The following is a 26,496-nucleotide window of genomic DNA, read 5'->3' on the forward strand; positions in this document are numbered from 1 at the left end:
TTGAGATATTAATGACATCATCCTCTGACATGGGCGCTCCTACACGTGCACACCGACGCTCGTACACCAGCACTCTTGCACACACCAATGCTCGTTGGCTTTTTCTTTTTTTAAATAAAATGAAAAACCTCTGACAATTGGTTGAGCACAATACTTGTGCTGGGAGGGCTGGGCCGCCCATAGCAACGAGTCCGGTGAGACCTTACATCCCCACACCTGGAGATTGTAATCTGTGTGCACACTTTTGAAAATGTCCTAGATGAAAAGGTTTACCATCATTGAGTTTTTGGAACAGCTCTTTCACAGTGAAACTGACGTAGAGGAGAATGTGTCTGAAACTTTATAGTGTATAATCACAAATATGTTACAAAAAAAGCTATACAAATAGAAAAAATGTATATGTTTGCGCCCACACACCAATGCTTGTTGTCGTTTTTTTTTATTAAATAAAAAATGAAAAACCAACGTCCATCAACATGGTTCATTCTGTGAGAGTAAGGAATGTGCACCCCAAATTAGAAAAGATTTGGATGAAAGATGTTCCTATTTCCTTTCCTATCCACTTTTCTATAACCCCGTGGATGACGTCATGAGCCTGTTTTTTTCACACAAATTACGAGTTTGATGCAAGACTGTCCTTACATAGTGACAGCTTTTGTAAACATGACAAAAAGTCACTTTTATAAGAGTCACGGACTGCAGCTTTAAACACTTCCAGTGGTTAAAGAAGACGGATAGGAAAGGAGATAGGAGGGACTATTCGGACTCAGCCTCATCTCACCACGACCAATAGGATTCATACTCTAGTGGTCATTACTGTCAGTAAATTTGAGAAGATTTGTATGAAAACTGTTAAAGATAAATTAATTCTGATATAAAGGTTAGTCCTGATGGTGGCGCTAGAGAAGAGATCAAGGTTTAATTATCAAGAGGTTATTTATGGATTGAACAAATAAAGTGTCTGACACTGAGCACTGTAATTTAGTCGACTTAATTGTTTTAGTCAATGCTTTCTTGCAAAAAAAAAAAAAAGACAGATGTTGGAAAATAAATCAAATCAAAAATCACTTTGTTCATTTATTACCTGGTTTAGAGCTTCTTCTTTTTTTTCTTTTTTTTTTTTTTTTTACAGAAAATGATAAATTATTGTTGATGTTTGTGGGGTTAGGGTGTGGGCTTATTAGAAACAGAATAATGCAAATTTTGGGCGAAAATTTACTTAGGTGACCATTGTAAGCAATGAAAACCTGTAGATTAAAATTAAAGTTGTAATTGTTTTTTTTTTTTTAAAGTTTATTTTAAAAACAGTTGAATCTCACTTTTGACATATACCTTATTTTACTTTTTTCAACGTATTTAACACGGCAAATTCCACCTTTGAAAATACATATCCGACAAAAATAAACATTTTAGGGTATTTCCTGTGTTAGGATTAGTGATAGGGTTAAAATAAAAAGAGTTAGCGGGGTAGCTAAAGGTAAATATGAGCTAAAATACAACTGACGGAACTTTAGGTCATGTGGTGCACCTATCACGTGACATAAACTGGCCAATGAGATGCGCTGCGTATGCATAGCGTTAGTGTCTATGGATACGTTAACGTATCCATAGCCTTGGCCTCTATTTACGACAGATTTGCTGTTTATTAATTAATAATACTCAGTTAACTCGTATTTTGTTCGTAATATTTAAAAATAACCGAATAAAACCGTTGAAATTTTTTTTTAAACTCGAGCAGACATAATTCTCTTTCGCTATTGGCTGCATTGTCCTTCGACACATGATTGACAGGTCATAGGACCAATCAGAGCCCAGGTATGTCGGCACGGTGGGCGTGGTTTCATTCAGTCCTTTGGGGTCTCGAGTTTTCCATCCATTTCGGTTGTTCGTCACCTACCGAGATCCTTTTTAACCGCGACATCATGGCTACCGCAAACAGCCGCTATTACAGCGAGGACGGCCGTGCCACGAAACGGCAGAAAACCGACGGAATGTCGACGGTGAGAGGGCTTCAAGGGGGACTAGTTTAATGTGTGTATCTCGCATTTTGACCTAATCATCCAGCATGCTACAACACCGGGTCAGCAAAGTTTCGTTAAACCAAAGCAGTTTTAACACAATTATTTACATGGTTTAAAACAGTAAATGTTCTGGTGGACGTTAGGGCCATAAAACCGAGCAGGATTCATTCATTTCGGTCATTTATTTTACTAGGCCTCGTCACGGTTTTGGATCTTCTGGTCGCAGTGGTAATTCGTGACCGATAACGTTAATTATTATTATTATTATTTTTATTATTGTTGTAGGAGAATTATTTAATCTCAAATCATTTAAAAAATAAATAAATTAGTATCCCACAGTCTTGTACTATAGTTAACTTGATTATTTCTTGCACGAGTGTTTTCTACAGTGTTTCATCGCCTGGCAAAGAAACCATTGTGTCCGTAACACCGCTGTAGCGCTTTGTTCAGTTAGCTAACAGCACTGTGTAATAACCAGACCAGACAGGTTTATTAAATATTCATCGTCATGTGAACACTTTAAAATGTGTCCACATTGTGTTTTATAAGCTTTTTGTGTATTTTATCGTGTTCTATTTACACATTTTAATTTGTATTTACACATTTAACTGTTTGCTAACGGCAACACAAGCTGATGTTAAATGTGCAAATGCCGCGAGAGTGCACGTGAACTAAAAAAACATATTTAGCTTTATTTTACTCTCGATGCTTTCTAACGGTCAAATGGCTCGTCAGCAACAAAACGTTTTTTTTTTTAAATTTAAAGATAACTCATTAATTAACTGAAATGTGAATGTGTTTAAACCAGTCATTAAATTTCCGCGTCGATCCAACACAATTTCTACTTGGTTTAAGAGTTGAATTTCACCTCAAAATGAAAAGATCTTCAAAAAGTATATATATACAGTATATATGTGTGTGTGTGTGTGTGTATATGTAAAATAGTTAACAAAATTGGGATTTAGCAGTGGCACTCTTCAGCGAAGATTAATTTGTGAATTGTTAATGTAAAAATGATAAATCATTTAATTTTCTTCCCAGGGCTGGGAATTTTGATTGACGCACATTTTTTACAGGATTTCTGGAAATTTTCATTATGGGAAAATATGTCTGAGCCCGATACTTTTCAACATATTATTTTCAGGAAAAATGTCACCCACTGAAATATCGAGTGTGTATTGCTTAATAATGCAGAAAAATCATAGCTTTCTAGTTCACCTAGTTTTTTCTAACATGGGATCGTTTGACGATTTTCAGCACTTTTCCTTTTCCTTTTCACTCCGTTACCACTCCGTTCTGGAAATCCCAGAACAACATTTTGATGTCAATTTTTAAAAACCCAATTTAGGACATTCGGTATTTAAATAATAACCTTTGAGTTGTAGCTCAGTGTGTGATGGTTGTGACCAACTTTCATGTTGTCCACTCCGTTACCACAAAAACACCATCAATCAACCTCATGTTAAACAGGAATAATTTAGCGCTACTACTCAGACAGCACGGCTAACGTGGAAGTGAGCTACTGCTACCTTTACAGATTTTCTAACACCCAAAATGCCCCCTAATGAAAAAAATGCTCAAATATATACGTATAATTTTTACCTGTGTGCGTATGTGGTAAAAGGCTAACACTGCATGCATAGCAGTGCACATTCATGTGTGGTGTAAACAAATGTCATGATGATTTTTTTTAAAAGAAGTGTATTATTTAACTTTTGTTTTTAGAAATATATATATATATCAAATGAGCACACAAGTATTGTGAAATTGCAATAGGTACAAAAGCACATTTAAGTTCTATTATTGTAAAATAAAACAGATAATTTAGCCACACGTGCTGATGTGTGTTTGTAATAGTGATGTAACAATACTCGGTTCACGATACGATTCTCTCACGATTTATTTTACAAAATGGGACTGTAGACATATGATGACTGAAAAATATTCCTTTTTTTTTTTTTGGTTCAAAACTATAAAAACTGTACTGCAATGCAAATTAACTAAAAATAAATCTTGAATGAAATAAATATAGGAATAATACAAATGAAGAAGAAGCCTATTAATTAAAATTCTGGTTCTATAGTAAATAATGCAAAACTGCATAATAGTTCTTTTTCTTTTTAAAAGTGCAACTGAAAATGTATTTTGTGCCTTAACAGTTGGACTTAAAAACAAAAAACAAAAAAAAAAAAAAAACAGTCATTGCACTGTGTTTAGGTCAGATATTTGTTTGGACCAGCAGAGGGCACTGGTAACCCAGTGGTCGGTTAGCATGCAGATATCTTGCAGTGCAGAAGAGATGCTATGCTAGCAGACAGAGCTAATAGAAAAACTAAAAGAAGTGCCAAAGGGGTAAGGAATCATTTATGAACATGTTTAAGAGTAGAAGGCGGCCAGAAAGAAAGTAGTAGCAGATTCCGCCCTCCGCCAACTCTTCTGGATAGCGGCCTCTGCTGTTTAAAGAAATTACTGCGATTCAATTTTCACAGCATCGATGTGAACCTTGATACCTATGAATCGATTTTTAACTACCTTATGATTAATCGTTACATCCCTAGTTTGTAATGTAGTCGAGTTCCTGTTTGCAGGGATATGAGGATCCACATAAGACCCTCCCCTCTGTGGTGGTGCACGTGCGTGGCCTGATGGATGGAGTCACAGAGGCCGACCTCGTGGAGGCTCTGCAGGAATTTGGAGCCATCAGGTAATAAATAGGAGTCGCTTTAGTTTCATATTTTCATATGCACACACTGAGTAAATCTGTGTTCTTTGCAGCTACGTCGTGGTGATGCCTAAGAAACGCCAGGCGCTGGTGGAGTATGAAGACATGAACGGTTCCTCCACTGCCGTCACATATGCCGCAGACAACCAGGTGTACATCGCAGGCCACCCCGCCTTCATCAACTACTCCACCAGTCAGAAGATCTCACGACCAGGAGACTCTGATGACTCCAGGAGCGTCAACAACGTCCTGCTGCTCACCATCATGAACCCCATCTACCCCATCACCACGGTGCGTTCACACAGTAAAAAAAAACCTCTGCACTATGTTCATAAAAAAACATCACATCTCAAAAAGTAAAATAAATAAATTGTTCAAATCACTACTGGGGTGTTTAGAAATGTCTTGTTTGATTTACTGCATTTAGAAATATTTTGAATCAGTGTTTTGTGCCTCTATTTAGTAAATAAAATGAAAAAAACATTTCAGATTTTTGTATTTTCTAATTTAGAAAACAATTTGAACACCTTTAACTATTGTTTGGGGTTTATTTATGTGTATAACCTTTAGCTTAGCTTGTAAGACAGACGTGGGCAACTGGTGGCCCTCAATCGAATTTGTCCGACCCCTAGAAATAAAATCAAAAAATGAATTCAAGAATTCATAGCGTAATATCACAAATACACAAAATGACCCCCTAAAACAATGTAAAATTACAGAATAATGTACAAGATGACAACCAAAATACACGAAAGGATAACAAAATACACATAATGACTCCGAAAACACACAAAACAACAAAAATACACAAATTGACATCAAAAACTCAAAAGATGATTATAAAAACATGCCCATGTTAAACAGAAATATAGAGAACAATACAAACACAGAAAATAAAAATACACAATGTCTCAAAACACACACAGAATGACTGAAAAAGTCATTGAATTGTTCATTTTTTTTTCTTGTATAAATGCTTAGATTGTTCATTATTCCTAATAATTTTGATATTGTGGCCCTTGGATCAGACAATCATAGTTTTTGTCCCTTAACTGTGGTAAAGTTGCCCATCCCTGTTGTAAGGATTTCATGGATATAAAGTAATTGAAGATACTCCAATAAATGAGATCAGAATGAGTAAAAATGCTTTATTGAGGTTCTGTTGAGCCTTTATTATTGTAGTCCTCAGAGGGTTAATGGTTAACACCTCTGCAGGACGTTCTCTACACCATCTGCAACAACTGTGGCCCGGTGCAGAGGATCGTCATCTTCAGGAAGAACGGCGTGCAGGCCATGGTTGAATATCCTTTTTGAAATGTGCCACACCCACCTGAAGAAGAAGTGTGTTGAATTGATCTACTTCATGCTGTGATCCTTAACCGTGTCGTCAACGTTTGACTCGGTGCAAAGTGCACAGCGCGCCAAGGCGTCTCTGAACGGAGCTGACATCTACTCTGGCTGCTGTACCTTGAAGATAGAGTATGCAAAGGTATCTGATGGTCTTCACTCATGGTTAATAATCAGTTATGAACCAGATCTGCTGACACTTGATTGATCAGAAATAACTTTATCCTCAAATTAAAAACTCTCCGTCTCTTTTTGCTTTCAGCCGACGCGCCTCAATGTGTTCAAGAACGACCAGGACACATGGGACTACACAACCCCCAACCTGGGGGGCCCAGGTAACTCCGCCCCCAACACCAGTCTGAGCCGTAATATGACACCAGCACACACGCACTGTTGCTCAGAGGATGTTTCCTGGGAAATCTCAAACTTTGCTTTGTGGTGTGACTGATGGAGGGCACAAACCATTGTAACTAATGACTGTTGCCATGGTGACTTGTTGACAATGTGTTTATCTCAGCAGCATCAATGCCTTAATGAAGCTCAGGTTTTAATAAAGGGCATTCATTTACATTATTCAACAATTTACTAAGTGTCAGGGTTCATCACTGTAGATTCCACTTAGATTTAAAATGGAAGCAAAATTCTGTGCACTTATCACGGCCGAATTGCCGCTCAAAAGTTCCTCAATTTCGTTTCATCGTCTTCCCCTAATCAGACATCATCACATGCTCATAAACGTCCTAAAATGATACCAAACAAGCTTAATACGGTTGACAGAGATAACTATTGTCATTAATTTCATAATAAAACTTGCAGAAATTCACTGAAGCAATGTCCAGCTGTTAGCTACACTTGCTAAAGCTAACATCAGCCCACCTGTTTTACAGTGAAAAATGTGATATTGTTCGAAAACATATGGGTCAGGATTTAGTGCGTGTCGTAGAGATGTTTATATTTCAGAAGGTGAAGTCTGTCAGATTTTGCCCCAGAATAGACATTTCTGTCTCTCTGAGCAATGTTTAAGAAGATAAATAAAGTGCATGTGAGGCTATTTTTAGTGTCTAGTCATTTCTGCTGGACTTAGTAATGAAAATGATCATTTAAACAAGATTTCAATTTCAGGAAGTAAATTCCGTCTGTTTACCGCGCCCTGATTGCTCCAACACAGCCTGTCTCAGTAATCGAAGGGTCTCAGGGCCCAGATGGAGGTTCAGGTGTTGGTTAGCAGTGCTGATGTATTAGACTGTTATTATATAGTTTATTTTTATTGTCATCCACGGGTTTACTTTGGTTTGCATTTGCTTCTCCTGCCTCACTCACATCACACATCTCTCGTTTCACACGGCAGGTTCACCTGAAGGGTTTCAGTTTCATGAAAACGATTATACCCACAAAATAATTTGGAATATTCTTCTTCAAATTGCTTAAAAATAGCTAATTTTAGAACAGTAATAAAGTGCAAAGAAAATAAATTATTATAAATATTTTTAATGTCAAGTTTCATCAACCATGAGCTGCTAAACCCAACCCTATTGCTGTCATGATGTTACGTGCCCCCCAGTTTGGCAACCACTGTCCTAGAGGATTTATTTTAAGTGGCAAAAATTGTTTAAAATACACTGATAAAACTAATCTATTTCCAAGTGGATCAAATGTTTTTCTTTTTAGGACGTCTGTGCACTTAAAGATGGAATATTTCCTGCTGAAATGATTCATGTTCCTGAACAGAAAACCCTGTTAACAGTGAACCTGCTGTGTGAAATGACATTCAGTCGTTGAGTATTAATTCATGACTTTCTCAGAAATGTGTTTTTTTAATTTCCTTTTTAATCCTATAATCCAACTCTTTCACCCTGTGACTGATCCTGGTCTGTTGCTGTCGGTAATGGAGCGACATGTACAGTAGCTTTAAAACACATTTATAACGTGTCGTAGTGATGAGGATGACAGTGGCTGGACCAGCATCAGTCTGCAGGTTAATCTGCAGTCTGTGATCTATGGGGATGAACACAATCTGAAATACACGCTGACTCCCCCCACCCTCCCCCCCATGTGAAACACACGCTGAGGACAAAGTGCAAGACAACACCTCATCCAACATGACGCAGTAGGACTGATACACCAGCAGAGGCTGCGACGCACAGAAGCACTGAACACACTGCTCATCATCATCAGAGACTGACACCTCCCACTGACGTCTCCGCCCCCCGCCTCCTTTTCATCACAAACAACCAAACACTGCAGCAGCACACGCTCCAACACTCGCCTGCTCCGCACCGACTGATCCAATAGATCCACCGAGCTGTAGCCAATCACACTGAAGACAAGTGATGAAGACGAGGCAACACGCAGCACACCCAGAGCTCAGTCAGGACATGTTTGCTTCTCTGTCTTTCTCCCCTTCTCTCTTTCTTTCTTCTGTTCTGACATGTGCTACATGCTACTTCCCTGTTTAGCTTTGTGCTAACGTTTACCAAAGTCTCGACCTGTGTAACGCCTTCCATGTGATGCAGGTTTGGATTTTTGGGCTTCATCAACTGAAATGTGCTGAGTGGCAGCATGGAGGCCCACCAGTGGCTGCTAGAGTGGACAAAAGGAAACAGGCTGAGAAAGGATGGGAGCGTCTGATGATAAAAGCAGGATAAGAGTGTGCGATCAAATCAAATGAGCAGCAAATGTCACCCCCCCCCTGGCTCTGTGTGTAAACATGCTGTAAGTAACTCAAGTCCCTCAGCGGGGAAACATACCTGCACGGCACAACATGACCCCCCTGACACACAGAGCTACAGATGCTACAGACGCAGCTCTGGGAGCAGGCTGACGTGTTTCTGCCTCATTCTACGACGCCTTCACTGCCACTCTAGGCTCATCTCCCATCATAGGGGGCTACATTTGCTCTTGATAAGTGTGTATGAACCAACCAATGAGTTTCAGAGTATCACACGTCATGTGTCAGGAAACATCAGCATCATCAGTAGTAGTAGTGCTGAGTCACCAGACGAGGAGCAGATCACTGCCTCTTTCATAACCTACACAGCACATGATGACATGCTGATACTTTAATGACTAATTACCAGGTACACATGGCCATGGCTTTAGCTAGGGGTGTCCCGATGATGTATTTCAGATATGGATCTGATATCAGCCCAAAAAAAGGTTTTGCATTTTAGCTAAAATCTGATATATTATAAATTGATTTCATTGAGAGATTCGTGTTTCATTTGATTTATTTAATTGTAGAATAGTGTTTTGTTTAAGGTTAAAATGTCTGTAACCCATTGATTAATAATCAGTCTGTTTTATCATATGATCAAACTCGAGATGCACTGAAATGAAACCGAAAATATGAAAGTAATACAAAGTCCCATTGTATTATAGCTCTGAATGTGTACTAACCACTAAAATTAATACGTTGATATTAATGCTTAAAGAAGAAATCATTTAAAAATATTTGTTTAGCAATGACATTCCAACAATGCACAATATAAAATATTTAACATGACCCACTCATTAAATTATATTGTACAGCCCTTTAAGTGACGAGGCTGCTGAAAGACTCAAAACGTACATTGAAGTTCTTGGTGAAGAGCAGCTTCTCTGCTTTAGTTATTGTCCAAGATGTTTCTGGATAAGTGCACACAGAGCGTGGAGACGCACCCGGCACGCTCTGTGTGCTTTGATTGCAGTGTGCATCATTAGTAATGATCTTTGTACCGTGGACCAAGTACAGTTGTGATGAATGTCAGGTAGATCTCTGTGAAACGTTCGCTGACAGACTCTGAAACCAGATTCTGCTGCTGATGCTCAGCGATGCGTCATGCTGCCGTATGGACCATGTTAACGGAGGGCTACGGAGGCATAAAACACACTTGATCCGTCAACCCAGTGCAAAAGACGCTCTAGTGCTCAGATGTATTGACATACAACCGCTCTGTGAGTCCACGGACAAGCCGGCCCATTTCCAGCCACGCGGCCTTTGCTCGTGTCATCACATCCTGTTTTGGTGAGAAAAATGTTTCAGATTAAAACAGAAAATGCATTTTTGGGCCATTTTCGGTGGGCGGAATTTCCGATGCATCACGAGATCAAACCTTTTATAACATTTCACACTACAAAATAAGAACATGTATGATTCCTGCTGATATCGATATCGTCCAATAAACAAAGCAGTAACATATCGGTACATCCCTAGCTTTACATCGTGGTCCCTTAAAGGACGATCGAAACAAACATGAATATTTCTGAACAAGTGGGAAACTGTAGAATTTGAGAAGTTGTGGTTCTGACTTCAATGATGTTTGCTGTGTTGTCTCAGGTTTTTTTAAATGTGTAATCTCTCCTGATACTAAATGTGCTTTGATTGAATCTGTAACTTTGTGCCCCTGCTGCCATCCTTCATCTTTCTGATTGTTTATGGTTATTGTGTACTTGTACAGATGGTGATGGAGATGACAATGGGAGCAATGCAGGTGAGTTTGAGCATACAGACTTCTACATATCCAGAGGGACTTTGTTTTTTGAAATGTACTTGTTGGATGATTTATGCCTCACAAAACACATTATATATCCCTTTTAAAAATGGCACTACTTTACAGTTGTAGAGCTTGTGTTCCTTTATCTTAAAATCACATGAATGATGTCGCATGGTGCCACAGCCTGTAAACTTCTCATTGTTTTCTATTGGAGTGAAACATTCAGCCTGATTGTGCTTTTGGTTGCTCTAATAAACCAGGAAAAGTTAAATATCTTGATCTTTTGTTCACAGAAAGAGGATAAAATCAAAAAATCTTTGGGGGCTGACAGTTCCAACTCTGCGTTTTGGTAGTGAGCAATGAAGCAGAGATGAGCTCTCCTAAGGGACCTTTACTTCCCCTTAAACAGTGCGCTGACACGCTCTGGTGGCTGAAGTTAGCGAGTAATCAGATTTTTGAGGGACTGCCACTCAAAAAGACTTCTATTCTCAGGATTTGTGTGTTTTCAACGGTCCATGATTATTCGCTAACTTCACCCACCAAAGCATGTCAGCGCACTGTTTAAGAGAGTTTAGGCAATTAAATAAATATGTTGCAGCATAATGTGTTTTTTGAGGCATAGATGTTCTAATGTTTCAAAGATAAGCTAAACTTGTAAAAACAATGGAGGTTCCCTTTAAGCATCTCATTGTTGTCATTAGTTAAAGCTTTAAAAGCTGTAGCATCATGTAACGCTGTCTCTCTCTCTTGTTTTCCTCGTCTTATAGACGACATCAACGTTAACCCAAACAAGCGTCAGAGACAGCCCGCGCTGCTGGGTGACCACCCCTCGGAGTATGGTAATAACACTCAAATATATCATCTTTCTCAGTTGAAACTTGTCGTTTTGTTTGTTTTTGCTGCGGGTGTGAGAATCTGACGACGACTTGTGTAAATTAGGTGGCGGTTACCATGGATATGACGAGAGCTATGGATCCCCGCCCTATGAGAACCGCCGCATGGGCCCCCCAATGAGAGGGCGCGTTGGGAGAAGCTACGGGCCGGGTTACGGTCCTCCCCCCCCACCACCCGGAGAGTACGGCGCCCACGCCGACTCGCCCGTAGTGATGGTGTACGGGCTGGATCCGGTCAAGATCAACGGAGACCGTGTGTTCAACATCTTCTGTCTCTACGGCAACGTGGAGCGGGTCAGTACGTGAGCCGGATTGATCAGATAGATCGCACCATAGATGGTGTAGATCGCACATAAATCCCATAGATTGCTCATTGATTGGATAGGTCGCATATTGATAGGATAGATCACACCCGAGATCAGATAGATCGCACTGTCACTTTGTCTCTGTCATTACAGTGAAAAACAACACAAGCCTTACTCTGATATTATTGGTTGATACTCATCATGTGACCCACAGTCTGTAGTCCAGTACCTGAGATGTATAAGTTGGTGCTACAGTGTTTTTAAATTGCGACACAGAGTTTGGATTCATGGTGGTTGTTTGTGTGCAGGTGAAGTTCATGAAGAGCAAACCCGGTGCTGCTATGGTGGAGATGGGTGACTGCTACGCTGTGGACCGAGCCATCACTCACCTCAACAACACCTTCCTGTTTGGACAGAAGCTCAACCTGTGGTCAGTGTCTCCTCCATGTTGCGTTTGTTGATTTGTCAAATCAAGCATGTCACCACGTCGGTGTGATATTTGATCATAAACAGAATTCATTGGAGATAAACCATCAATCAATCAATCAATCTTTTATTTGTATAGCGCCAAATCATAACCAATGGTATCTGGCTGCTTCCGGGGCCCGGGGGCGGCTCGTGGGTTTTGCAGTGGCGGTTCTTGGAAATACATTTGTCATGGATGCACTGGCCTTGGGCTGTGGGATAACACTCATACTGGGCTCAACCACAGACACGTTGTTCCCAAATACCTGTTTTATGGAATTTCCACTCACTTCTTCCTCTGCTCACAGCCACCACCATTATTCCTAAGCCGCACACTGGTCACCAAACTGGCTTGATAACTCAACAATAAGCACAATATACACAACCACAATTTCACATCGCATCACTTGAAATCTATCGACTACTCCCCACCCATTCCATTTCCTATCTTGTATTCCTCTTCCCTGTTAACTTCCCCACCCCTCTCCAACCCCTCACCTTGGTGTAACACTGCCCTCTCTTTTTTTACATCCTCCCTTTAATAAAGTATTTCTTACCCTTCCCTAGGGAGGGCTGGTGATGGTCACAATTATGCAATGAAATAAATAAATTTATTTAATTGCAATAACAAAATATGCATTGCTGTTAAAAGATTGCACTTCTTGTAGTGTTAACCTTCGACAGAATGTGCAGACAAGAGAAAAAAAAAAAAAAAAACCAATGGTATCTCAAGGCACTTTACAGTAGAGCAGTCTTAAGGACGGACTCTTCATTTTATGGATACACACATATGCATATATACGTATATACACATACATATGTATCCCACACCCAACATGAATTCATCATGGCGGCAAGGAAAACCTTCTGTTAAGCAGCAGGAACCTTGTGTGGATCCCATTCCTATGATGAACAGCCATCCACGTTATGCTGAAGCTTTTTTGAGTTTTTGGAATCTAAATGAAGCAAACGGTTTAACGCTAGGATCATTGACAAAGGTTTAGTTTAACTTCAAAGTACCAACCTTTCCATATTTTGCCAAGAACAGTAACTCTTAACTCTCTCCTTTATGTACAATACAATAAAAAAAACTGATGTAAGTTGTTGATGAAAGGGCAGGAAATAAACATCAGAATGAGTGAAAAGGAAAACAATTTTCCCCTAAAATAGTCCCAACATAAATACAAAGAAATTCAGAACAGCAGCTGCACATTATGGTCATGTGACCCACTGTAGTCTGTGTCTAAGGCAGTGGTTCTCAACCTTTTCAGCCCGTGAACCCCATAATAAAGGTTCCAGAGACTGGGGACCAGAGACCCACCCCCAAATGACCACAGAATAACACAACACACAACAACAAAAGCACAAAATAAGAGCAAAATGACGAAGAAAAAAAATACACACAATATTTGTTGTTGTTTAGGTTGGTCATGATTCTGGTCTATGCTCAGTAACCATGGTTACTGTTTTTCTCTTTGATCAGTGTCTCTAAGCAGCAGGCCATCGTCCCAGGTCAGTGCTATGAACTGGACGATGGAACCAGCAGCTTCAAGGACTTCCACGGCTCCAGAAACAACCGCTTCACGTCCCCTGAGCAGGCAGCAAAGAACCGCATCCAGCACCCCAGCAACGTGCTGCACTTCTTCAACGCTCAGCCAGAGGTCACCGAGGAGGTGTTTTCTCAGGTTAGCAGAGCTACGACGTTTAGTTTAGACACTCAGTCGCAACGTGATGATGGATTTTTCTTCTTCTCTTTAGATTTGTGATGACATTGGAGTGAAGAGCCCCATCAATGTCAAAATGTTCACGGGAAAAAGTAGGAATAGACTTCATACTGTGAAATGTTTTCATGTCATTTATCTTTTAATAGAATAGTGTGTGTGTGTGTACACCAGGTGGCGCAGCGCCCAGTGACCGCAGTGCTTCAGGTCTGTTGGAGTGGGAATCCATCAATGATGCTATGGAGGCTCTGGCTCTGATGAACCACCACCAGATGAAGAACGCTAGTGAGTCACATGGTTTAGATGTGAAGCAAAAACACACACACACTCATTCTGTAACTGTACAGTTAGAACTCATAATACCGTTGAATTATTGGGAGGGAGGGAAAGAGAGAGAGGTAGTTTTTTTTATTTCTCAATCATGGCCTCATCGCTGTAGCTTCGAGCAGCACCTGAGAGTGAACACTAGAGGATTTTCAAAGGCTGATGCGGATACCATTTCAAAACAAAAAAATTCAGCCGATGGCCGATTTTTAATGCACATTGATTGAGAAAGACAATTGAAACACTAATATGATACAAATGTATATATTAGAAATTAAATTAAATACTCCAATAGAACATTAATAATTATTATTATATCCATTTTCTATTATATTGGCTTTTTATTTGTAAGCCTAATGGCTTCTATCTCTCCCATGCACATGCTATTATTATTATTACTTTTTTGTTGTATATTTATACATATGAATGTTTTTTCTTTTTTCCTTTAATGGCTACTCTAAAGTGCTAAATAAAAATAAATCGGCCGATCTTGAACAAAGTCCATAAATCTGTCGACCTCTAGTGAACACGTCACTGTTTTCACTCCTTGTTCCGTCTCAACCTCTGCTTAGAACAAGCTTTAGTGTCGCATGTTGAAATACGACCGCTCCACACAAGTTGTTTCAAGCGTTTTGTGAACCTTTAATGAATCCATGCAGTAATTCATCCAAAATGTGCCCAAACATTTACTGACTGCATTTGTATGATTGTACAACATTTCTGTATTTAAATTCCTTTTTTTTAAAATAAATAAATAAATAAATTATTAATTTAATTGACTGATATTCTAATTCTGGTATTGTGAATTTCCATAAGCTGTAAACCATAACCATCAAATTATTTAAATGAAGGCTTGAAATATCTGACTTTAATGAGTGGATATAATATTTTAGTTTCACATTTTTAAGTTGAATTAATGAAGTAATTGAACTTTTACACGATATTCACATTTTTGGAGTTTGACCTGTAGAGCTGCTCCCACAGGGCGTCTAATGTGATGTTCAGTTTCATTTCATAAACATATTTCTATACACTAATGGAGATCAATGATCTTGTGTTTTCTTCTTCTGTTCCTGCAGCCGGTCCGTACCCCTACACCCTCAAACTGTGTTTCTCCACCGTGCAGCACACCAACTGAGCGTTCCCTCCTGGAAACGAGCGGCTAACGATGCTATTCCCACAGTCGTACCTGATGTTTTGATATTTATGTCCTGGTTGTGTTCATGCAGTGGCCATCTGCTTTATTTTTATCTTTTAGTTGATTTTTTACTTTTTGTATTAATTCACAGCTGAGCTGACTACGTGTTGAAGCTCTTTGATCCTGTTTGTTCAGTGATGACGTCATGTTTAAATTCTTCTTTAAAAAAAAATCACTTTTTGTTCTTTTTAATGTTTGTGTTGCTTTAAAGAATAAAGCTCAGTGTGCTGTTGATCCTTGGCTCCTCCTCTTCCTGTCTTTAGTCCTAATCACCATCAGTTGCTCCAGGTAGTGTGGCACCACCTGCTGGATAAGAACAGGTAAACCTGATGGAATTCATCTACAGGTGAGCACGACTCACACACTGGTAATAACCTTTCTATTCTGTTAGAAATGAAAGGAAAAATATTAGTTTGCTTTAAATCAGTCACATTTGTTTGGGGCGTCGACTGGAAAGTTGTACATGTTAAAATAAACACACTTTTTGAAACAGCCAAAAAAATTCTTGTAAAAATATATAAATGTTGAATATAAATATTACATTTAAATGTAAATGGTTAAATTGGCGAATAGTTAGTTTTACTTGTGACATTTAACATTTACACTTAACCCTGTCAAGCCTGAATTGTTAAATAACTGACAGAAAAATCTGTCCACAAAATACCAGTAATATGTTACACATTTGCAGCAGTAAAATGTCCCATTTCCATATTTTCTGGTTTATATGGGTTAATATACCAGTAATATGTGTTTATATGTATATTTAAACCCTCGGACCTGATGATGAGCTGCTACACTCCGTTACTGTCCCGCTGTCGGCTGAACAAAGAGAAGTCCTGACGGTCATGTTGTCCTCTTCCTCCATGAGTTCTCTGTGGTGGTGTTCATATATATCAGGTAACGAGAACTTCTGACACCGCTATCATTGCGGAATGCGGATGTTTATGTGCGCGAGTCGAGTTGTGCGTGCGCATGCGCGGCCAACCGTACCAGTCTAGCACGCTGTTTGGACCACCTCTTCTAGCAGGACCACCTCTTCTAGCAGGACCACCGGGCCGTTAACCCCCCTGTGGTGCAGTTCACACTTAAGCAGGCCAGATAATGGCCCCCATGGTTTCACACATGTACAGAGCTGGTTAGGAACGGCCCTGGTTACCAGTGTGAGTACAGCCTGAGAGAGTTTGGCTCCTTTCGTCGATTACTGCGGCTTCCATTAGTGCTGCTAACGTAATCAAATTTTGCGATAAATCTGGAAAATGCCAGATCTACTCAGCAGAAGACCTGATATCATAACTTCTAGTGGTGGACATCAGTGTTTTGTGTGTTCTGAGACATTTTCTGTATCGTTTGAGTTTTTGAGTGTGTTCCTTGTGCTATTTAGTTTGTGTTTCATTTATGGGAACTTTTAGATTCTTTCCAACTTCCTAAAATGCAATTATTGTGTTTCAAATCTCTCCACTGAATGCCATGTGAATAACCCTCCAATATAATCTATTTTAACCAACTCAACATGTTCCCATTGTTGACCTGTAGTAACACCTGATGTCCAGTAGGTGGAAGCAAACACCAGAAAAAAGAAATGGGTCGTAAAATGTTACATCATTTCCGGTTTTCAACGTGTATATATATATTGCCATGTCTTAAATGGATGTAACTTAAAATAAATAAATTAACAGATGAAATAAAAAGTCCAAAAACGAATGGAATTTTTTTCTGTAATTGTTCAGGAATCAAAGATAAATATTTGTCTTCATTTTCTCACCATCTCTAATTACCAATAGTTCTACTACTACTATTAATTATTGTTTTTAGCTTTAGATCAAAAATACATAAAATGACCCCACAAAAAAGGCAAAGCCAGTAAGCCACAATAAACAAAATAAAATGGGGAAACAAAAAGAACAAATATAAATCTAATAAATTAAAGAGTAAAAATCATTAGAATAAGTGACATTGTGCAGTTAAAATAGCCTGTGTGACAAATCTAGTCCAATATGTTGGTCAAAGTAATATTTTAATCATATTATTATTCAGTGTAGAGAAATCAAAGTCACTGATACAAAGCAAATGAACAAAACGACAGAAAATTACACAAAACTACAGTAGAAATACACACAAGCAGAACAAAAACCAGCAATACGACTTCAAATAGTGACTATAATATCAGAATAATATACACAGGGTGTGTGTGTGTGTGTGTGTTATAATAACAGCTGTCCATGTGTGCTGTAAAACTTTGTGGTAAATGTGTATTTAGTGTCACGTGCACTGACATGTCAACGTGGTCTAGCTGTTGTGTGTGTGTGTGTGTCTAGTCTACACACACACACTTCCTGTCTGACATGTTCCTCCAGGTGTGGCTCCACTAATTGAACTCTTCGTCTCATTTTCATTTTGCAGCTTTTTCTCCTCGTCATCGTCTCTTTGTGTTTGTGGTAAAGTGAGAAGGAGCTTGAATCTGCTGTTGGACACCTCCCCCAGGTAGGTGTGTGTGTGTGTGTGTTTGCTCTGTAATCTCCTGCTGAACCTGTCTGATAGGTGTAGGGAGGCTCTGTGCTGGCACTGACTTGTGCAGGTATGTGAAGAAAAGCAGCAGAACTGTGAGAAAGGAGGGAAAACATTGAGTTTCTTTCTGAGGTCAGGTGGAGACGAGGAGGAGCAGAAGAAGAGTGTGGACGTCTCAGCATGTGAAAGTGAAATGAGCTGGAGTTTCTTCTTCTTCATGTGTTTCTAATGTGGCAGTTCAGACTGTGGGACGTCCAGGATGTGGCTGTGTTCCTCAGCATCACATTATACATTTGTCAGCTGGGTAAGATCGATCCTTCTACTACTACTCTGCTGAGTCGTGTTTTGTGTGTGGGAACACGACTCAGCATTAATGTGTGTAGGACTCTATTGAAGGCCTGTAGCAGCTCACACACGTCTTACACAAACGTGTGGTTGGATCAAAACATTAGAATAAGGACCAATCAGAGCACAGCACAGGAAACAACAAATGTTTGAGTCGTTGTGACCATTTTTTTGTCATTTTGCATAGTTTTGTCGTCCTTTTTTGTTTTTGTTTGGGAGCCACACGTGGCCACTGGTTGTCCATGTTTAACTAAGTTAAACCAAGTGTGGGACGATATATTGTGCTACAAGTTATCACGATATTAAAACATCACAACGTTTATCATCGATGGGGTAAATTGTTTCTTTCCAACTGAAGGAGACAAAGTCAATGTCCAAACATCTCTATTGTAGACACGTTCATATCTTAAATCTGTTTAAACTGTTCTAGTTTAATGGTATATATTAATATATATATATTAATGTTACACTGCCATCAGTTATAAGCTTTTGTTTTGGGTTTTTTTGCAGAGGAAATATTGGCTTTATTTATGTTAATGTTTTAGTTTTTTAATAAGCCTAATGGGCCTGTACTATGAAGCTGGATTAATATATCCTGATAATTCTCCATTAGCTTCATCAAACCAAACATTCTCTGTCAGAGCAGCTGTACTATGAAGCAGGATATAAACATGTTCATTAGTGAAATGGGCGGAGCTTACGGCGTCAGACCAATGACAATCGCAGAGAAACTGTGTTGAGCAACTTACTGTACGTCACAATTGCGTAATAGTTCTTTAGAAATATGAAGAAATAAAATCCATAATTCAGACTAAAAACAACACTGTTGCTGCAGTAAAAGCTGGAAGAAAAGAAGACAGACAGGAAACTGTTAATGATGATCAATATTAATCCATGGGATGATAAACAGTTAAACTTTATTACAGCACACACGTGTTTCTATTCATGTAGATCTATTTATCACACACTGGGATGAGAACACATTGTTTACTGTAGTATGTTCCTGATGATGATGTCAGCCTCACTATAGATTATGAATGAATGAGTTCATCAGCTGACTGTAATCTGTCACTCAAATATAAATCTATATCTTTACTAAATGATGTCATCGGTAAATGAAAGGATTAATTAATCCATTAATAATCTTTATTTCCTAAACTCAGCTGTCAGATCTGCACCAACCAGGATCTACTAACAATGGACAGGTCGTTTTACAAGAGAACTGATTGGTCAGGAGGCGGGACTTAAGTACTGATCAGATCTATCTACTTCATAAACCAGGTTAGGCGTTCAGTATAAGTTACCATGGTGATTTAGCCCCATCAAAAGTTATCCAGCTTCATAGTACAGGCCCTTAGAAAGTTACAAAGGTCAGACCCGTAATTATGTAGAGTTATTAAATAAAAGCATACTTACATATCATCTCGTATTGATATTGTGAGTTTGATATCGTATCTCTACTTGTGAACTTTGTACATCTACTACTTACCATTTATTTCCAAATAATTCAAAGAAGATATTGATTACTATTTGTATAAATGCACAATAAGAAAGTTCATTACTTAGATTGAATATAGTACTTAATATTAGATATTTGACTCATAGAATGTCATAAAAAAATAATATTAAATGCACAAAATGACGCAAAATATACACAAAAGGACCCAAATAAAACATACAAAAATGATTGCAAGAAATACACAAAAATAACAAATATACGAAAACGGACAATAAAACTACACAAATTGCCTGCAAAAATACACAAGAGCACAACACATTTACACTAAATGACAACAAAAACACACAAACAGAAAATATGCAAAATGACAACAAACACGCACTATAAAACTACACAACATGACGTAAAAACTAACCACATCATGATGAAAATACAAACGTTGGATAACAAATGTTCTCTAAATGACAAAAAAAAAAGCAGAATGAGAAGAAAAGTACAGAACAAAATTACTGAAACACAAGATGACTTAAAAAAAATAGCAGAAGAACACACAAAACACTAATAATAAATACACAAAATGACAACAAATACACAGGTCCTTTCTTATTTCCTGTATTAATGCTCTGATTGGTCCTTATTCTAAATCCTGTTATGAATGTTGATCATGTGACCCTCAGATCTGACACAATCACATGTTTATTGTATTTTATTTGTGATTTACTTTGGAAATGTTTCCTCCCTAGACAATATCTGCAGCCATCTGTGAGTAAAGCTGTGACAGTTCAGAGCTAAAGAGGAGTTTTATTTTCAGTAGAAACCATGTTAATAATAATGTGAGGCCAAGCCTGTCTGAATTCCTCAGTGAGTAAACGCAGCAGAACCAGATCGTCTGACACCAGCGTTAAAACATGTGATTGAGCAGCGTAACCATCGTGGATCACGTCCACAGCCTGTAGAACAAGTTTCAGAGGAGAAACCATGAGGGGACGCGTGGAATCTACGGCTTTGTTTGAGCTCTGACTAACTGTGACTAACTGTGAGATGTTAAATATTCACCTTTTATGGTTTCCTATGAACGACTGACGCACTCAGCTGGAAAAATATGTTTCTGTGTAGCAGCATCTTCTTTATGTTTATTTATTTTTATTGTTTTGTGTATATTGTTGTTTTGTGTATTTTTCTGTTATGTTGTGTATTTTAGTTTTGTGTATTTTTTTGTTTTTTGTGTATTTTTATTGTGGTTTTGTGCATTTTTCTGTTATTCTTAAGTTGTCTTGAGTTTGAGTTATTTTGTGTATATTTGTTATTGATAACTTAATGAGGGCCTGTAGCAGTGCTCTCACACTAACAGCTTTGAGAAATCTTACATAATACGCATTAATTAGCTCCTAAAATAAATCTACAAGTCAAATATTCACACAAGGAAAAATTTGAGCCTCTATAATATGAACACTTGAGATTTATATCCTCAAACATTTTTTTAGTAAATACTTTATTAGTTTTTGTTAAGGAGTTGGAAAAACTCTAAATGTCCTTAATTCTGTCATTTCTAGCGTGTTTACACGTTTCCATTGCGTTTCTCTAATCCATGGGTTCTCAACCTTGAGATCAGGACCCCATTTGAGGTCATGAGTTACTAGAAGGAGGTCCCCAGATGCCTCCAAGAAACTAAGAATATCATTTTTAACAATTTGAACCCACTTTTAGTCATAATCACCTACTTTCAAGCATTTTAGTCCAACCTGACCTAACGTTGTTTTGTTATACTTTTTCACTATTTACTTGATTACACATTGTTATATTTATCTATTTTATTTATTTTACTACTGTAAAGCACTTTGTAACTATTGTCACTGAGAAGCGCTAAATACATTTTACTTTTGCTTATTTTTACCCTTTTTCTACAACTACATTTTTCATCACTTTTTCTTGCTGTATTGTTGCTCGTTTTAATACATTTTTGCTACATTATTCCTATTTCAGACATTTCAACGTCACATTTCAATGACTTTTCTAGACATTTTTTCCATTTTTCCAGCACTTATAAACCCTTTCCACGACTTTTACACCTAATGTCACATACAGTATGTTGACCCACTATTGTTACTTTTGACCTCTTCATCATCATTTTTTTGCCATTTTAACCACATTCACCATTTGTCATGCTCATTATTTACCAGTTCTTACAAAATGTTTCTCCTTTTTGCACTTTTATTTTGACACTTTGAACCCTTTTTTACCACTTCTTCTGTCCATTTTTGGCCACTCTTATTTCCAAGTTTTATTATATTGAATTGATTGTTTATTCACATTATAGTTTTAAAAATGTCAGTAAATTGAGATTTTGTTCAAAAACAAGTTAGGAAATCTAGAAAAATGTAAATGGGTAGGACTAGACAAATTTATACTTTTTCATGTTCAGCACTTTCCACCACTTTTCCACCTAATGTCACATATAATGACCAATTATTGTCACTTTTAACCTCTTTTCACCAGATTTCATGATTATTTTTGCCAATTTAACCACATTCACCATTTGTCATGCATATTATTTGCCATCATCACTTACATTTTTTCCAGGAAATGCAAATTATTGGAGTTTTCTAGGTTTTTTTTATAGTCTTATTGTGTGTATTTACTGTTCTCTGTATATTTTTTGCAGCTGTTTGGTGTATTTTTCTGTCATGTTGTCTGTTTTTGGAGTTATTGTGTGTTAGTGGCTCATGTCTGACATTTCACAGTTGTTTTTACTCTACACGTGTTTCACTGAGTGAGGCTTTCATTTCTGACACGATACAGAAAATGCAACTTTTCCTGTTAAATATGGAATGTTTGAAAGGATTGATCAAGTGATTTAACTCAAACAAAGAACAAAACTGGCCCATTTATTAAAAGTGGAACACAAAGTTTAGATGCATATATTGTATGGGGACAGCCCTACTAATGTGTGTGTTGAAGTGTTTTGTGGTCCAAATGCTCTATAGATTCTAACGTTATTTTCTCGTGTCCCTCAGCCAGTGCCATCTCCATCTACTCTCCTCAGAGGAGCCTCACCAGGTCGGTGCAGGAGGACGTTCTGTTTTCCGTGGACGTGACGTGCACTGGGACGCCCACCGTACAGTGGACTTTTATGTCGGGGGCGGTGAGCCGCTTCATAGGGACATGGCAGCTTGGTGGGCCGGCCAACATCACCCTGGACTACAGCAGCAGAGTTCAGAACTACAGCAACGGCTCCATGGGCCTGTCCGACCTACGGCTGCAGGACGCAGGGTTCTACGTCATCACCGTTACCGAGGAAACGGGCAGCAGCAAAGATGCAGGATTTGTCCTCAAGGTCAACGGTGGGTGGAGCCTATTGTCTGTTCATTATCACCATCATTTGACACCAAGACATAAGGCACAATTAAAAAAATAAAGTAATTAATAAATACAGGAGTTTAATAACTGTGACAAATCGAGTTCAATATGTTGGTCAAAGTAAAAATGAAAGGGTTCCTTTTTATTATATTATTCAGAGATATCACAGTTACTCCACATTTACAAAATCAATCAAACACTGATAAACTAAACACACAAAATGACTCCAAAAATACACAAAATTACAGCAGAATTACAAAAAAGAACAAAATCCACCAAGACAAGTACAAGTACTCAATAAAATAACAAAAGAAAAATACAAAACGACAACAAAAATGGAGAGAAAAATGTACAGAATGAAAGAAAAAAACACAAAATGAGATAAAAAATTTACAAAACAACAAAATACACAAAAGGAGAATGGAAACCACCTAGATGACAACAGTCACTGAAAAAACAGACAAATATACAAACAACATCATCTGTCATTGATGGTAACACCTTTCAACAGTTAGTGTGTGTGTGTGTGTGTGTGTGGGGGGGGTAGTTTGGATGAGTAGTGCAGCAGATTAATTACATATTTCAAGAGAATCTTTCATTTTTTGGTGATGTAATAACCATTGAATAGCATTGGCGCCCATTTTTCAAGATGGCCGCCATATTGAATTTTTGAGTGGCCAACGCCTTTTTCCAAATTAGTGGCTCTTAAAGTATCTGTGTCAAATTCCATGCTTTTATACCAAAGTCAACAATTATTTACTAATCTACTACACTAGTTATTGTGTTTGTGTGTGTGTGTGTGTGTGTGTGTGTGTGTGTGTGAGACATTGTTCACTAACCCCTGCTGTGCCCCCCCCCCCCCCCAGAGGTTTTGTATGAAGACCTCCAGTATTTGTCCGTGGCGGGCGTGGCCTTGGCCGGGTTGGCCGGACTCCTCGCTCTGATCATGTGGTTGGTGGACAAGGCGTACTGGAAGATCAAAGAGTGGAGATGCAGGAAGGAGATGCCAGGTAACCATAGCAACACTTATAGAAAATATAGATTTGAATCATTATTTTATTCATTTGTGCATAATGGGTCAATGTCGTATATAATATTTTCACTGCATGATCTTTTATAAAATGAGCATCATCTGACAAAGTTTGCATGAATATTATGATAGAAATAAAAACAGAAATTGTATAAATGACTACAAAATCCAGCCAAATTCAGAAATAAAAATTAATTTCAGTAGATTTAGTCATTTTAATAATGTTTTTAAACCATCAGTAGTGGCTCCAGTCACACCATGTTAATATAACATTTTAAAATACAGAATAAATCACAGATGAGGAATGTTTTTTTTTTTGCGTACATGAAGTAAAAGTAATACATAATGTGGTTTCTGCTTTTTATGCATTTAAACCCATTTTTTAAAATATAGGCATGATGTCATTGACCCAGAAATACTTTTTCATTTTCTTTATTTATTATTAATAATTTTATTTACTGTTATTTTTTTATTTTTGCTAAAGGACATTTCTGACAGTGTAGAATGATCAATAAATTAAACAATAGGATGAACATTCAATTAAAACTAAAAAAACAAATAAAAAATGAATTGAAATAAAAACATAATTTTTTATTACATTTAAATTAAAATATGAAATTAATAATATTTAAATTGAATAATCAGACTTAACTTCCAAGCCATTGTTGGTGATAATAAGTGTGTATTTTCTAGTAGACGTGTGCAGTAGAGTACGGTCGTGTAACCGTGACGTTAGCGTTAGGAAACAAACCCTGAGGTGAAATAAAACAGAACAAACAGAGCAAAGTTCAGCAGAGTCTCAGATAACGGTGAAATAAAAGTTTAAGTGTGTGTGTGTGTGTGTGTGTGTGTGTTCGCTGCAGTAAACGACGACACGGAGCTCCACCCACTGTGACGGAGGAAATAACGACGTGTAAATACGATGAGTCCAGGTTCAGCCTCTGCACTGTTTATATTTTGGACTGACACTGTGTGTCTATTTATTCCACACACACACACACACACACACACTGTTTGTGTGTGTGTGTTGCTGTTTTTAAACACTGTGTGATAAACTAATGTATTGACGACATGAACCAAATGTGTATCTATCATTAATGAATGAATGTTTAACATCAGAGGAAACAACAACCACTGATAGATGGAGAATCATCATCACATGACCTCAGACGCACAACTTTCATCTCATTAATAATGATAATCACTAATCTGAGCATTAATACAGGAACACACAAAGATTGTGTTTTTTGAAGTTATTTTGTGTATATTTCTTGTGGTTTTGTGTTATTGAGTCATTTTGTTTATTTTCCTTTGTGCATTTTTAAATAGTTTTGTGTTTTGGAGTCATTGTCATGAAGTCATTTCGTGTGGTTTAGCAGCACTTCTGTGTATTTTCTTTTTCATTTTGTGTGTAGACTTTTGGAGTTGTTTTATTTTATGTGTATTTTTTGCTATTTTTAGGATCATTTGTTTTTATATCGTGTGGGTTTTGGAATCACTGTGTTTTTGTTGTTATTTTCTGAATGTTTGTTTTGTCATTTTGGCTCTATGTTACTAATCTAGATTAGATTAATCTACGTTAGCTGGCTTTAACTAACCAAACGTTCCCTGTCAGACAGACTGTACTACCAACGTCATCACCTATGATCACAACACGCTAATTTATTACAGCCTCGCTACGTGCTCGTGCACATGAAAGAGGCGGAGAATGCAGCATCTGACCAATCAGTGGAGAGGACTGTCAGACTGAGCGTCTTTACAATGAATGAATGAACAGATTATGATTTTAAATAAATATAATTAATATAAATCCATGATGACAGTGAAGCAGGAGGCGGAGCTTTTATACTCACTCAGATCTGATCCACTTCATAACTTGGTACTGACCAGGTTGATGAAGTTTAAAATGATGAATTATTAAAATCCATAATTCAGACCAAAAACAACCCTGTTGTTACAGAAAAGACAGGAAAGATAGAACTCAGACAGGAAGCTGCTGATACTGTTAATGTGTAAAAGTGTGAGATTATTTATGATTTTAATCTTTTAGATGATAAACAGACAGCGCTCTGCAGTTAAACTTTATTACAGCACACACGTGTTTCTATTCATGTAGATCTATTTATCACACACTGGGATGAGAACACATTGTTTACTGTAGTATGTTCCTGATGATGATGTCAGCCCCAGTTTATGAATGAATGAATGAATTAATTATTGACTTCAGCCGTCCACACACACAGGCTTCATCAGCTGACTGTAGATCAGTCCATCAGATATAAATCTATATCTTTCCTAAATGACGTCATCGGTAAATGAAATGATTAATTTA

At 37.9% G+C, this 26,496-nt stretch overlaps 2 protein-coding genes and 1 long non-coding RNA gene across 6 annotated transcripts; 2 read left to right on the forward strand and 1 right to left on the reverse strand.

Moving 5' to 3' along the window:
* Positions 1–1,835: 1,835 nt before the first annotated feature.
* Positions 1,836–15,702, forward strand: LOC114474692 (heterogeneous nuclear ribonucleoprotein L-like). The gene is made up of 14 exons (XM_028465131.1): positions 1,836–2,000; positions 4,610–4,725; positions 4,797–5,034; positions 5,959–6,044; positions 6,136–6,232; positions 6,353–6,425; positions 10,527–10,559; positions 11,330–11,401; positions 11,502–11,749; positions 12,069–12,190; positions 13,709–13,910; positions 13,984–14,041; positions 14,121–14,231; positions 15,350–15,702. Exons 1-14 carry the CDS (start codon positions 1,923–1,925, stop codon positions 15,406–15,408), a joined length of 1,593 nt encoding a protein of 530 aa, XP_028320932.1. The 5' UTR covers positions 1,836–1,922; the 3' UTR covers positions 15,409–15,702.
* Positions 15,641–16,308, reverse strand: LOC114474695 (uncharacterized). The gene is made up of 2 exons (XR_003675385.1): positions 16,246–16,308; positions 15,641–15,771 (listed from the first exon to the last, which is right to left on the reverse strand). It is a non-coding gene; the product is annotated as an uncharacterized LOC114474695 (long non-coding RNA).
* Positions 15,797–25,240, forward strand: vstm5 (V-set and transmembrane domain containing 5). 4 transcript variants are annotated; one of them, XM_028465138.1, is made up of 6 exons: positions 15,797–15,814; positions 17,869–17,949; positions 18,111–18,277; positions 22,792–23,118; positions 24,001–24,144; positions 25,028–25,240. In XM_028465138.1, exons 3-6 carry the CDS (start codon positions 18,202–18,204, stop codon positions 25,057–25,059), a joined length of 579 nt encoding a protein of 192 aa, XP_028320939.1. In that variant the 5' UTR covers positions 15,797–15,814; positions 17,869–17,949; positions 18,111–18,201; the 3' UTR covers positions 25,060–25,240. The 4 variants fall into 4 exon arrangements, with proteins under 4 accessions (XP_028320939.1, XP_028320937.1, XP_028320938.1 ...); XM_028465136.1 differs by lacking the exon at positions 15,797–15,814 and having other exon boundaries at positions 17,767–18,043; XM_028465137.1 differs by lacking the exon at positions 15,797–15,814 and having other exon boundaries at positions 17,767–17,949.
* The last annotated feature ends 1,256 nt before the right edge of the window (positions 25,241–26,496 follow it).

Source organism: Gouania willdenowi, chromosome 13 (assembly GCF_900634775.1).
Source record: "Gouania willdenowi chromosome 13, fGouWil2.1, whole genome shotgun sequence".
Taxonomy (NCBI): Eukaryota; Metazoa; Chordata; class Actinopteri; order Blenniiformes; family Gobiesocidae; genus Gouania; species Gouania willdenowi.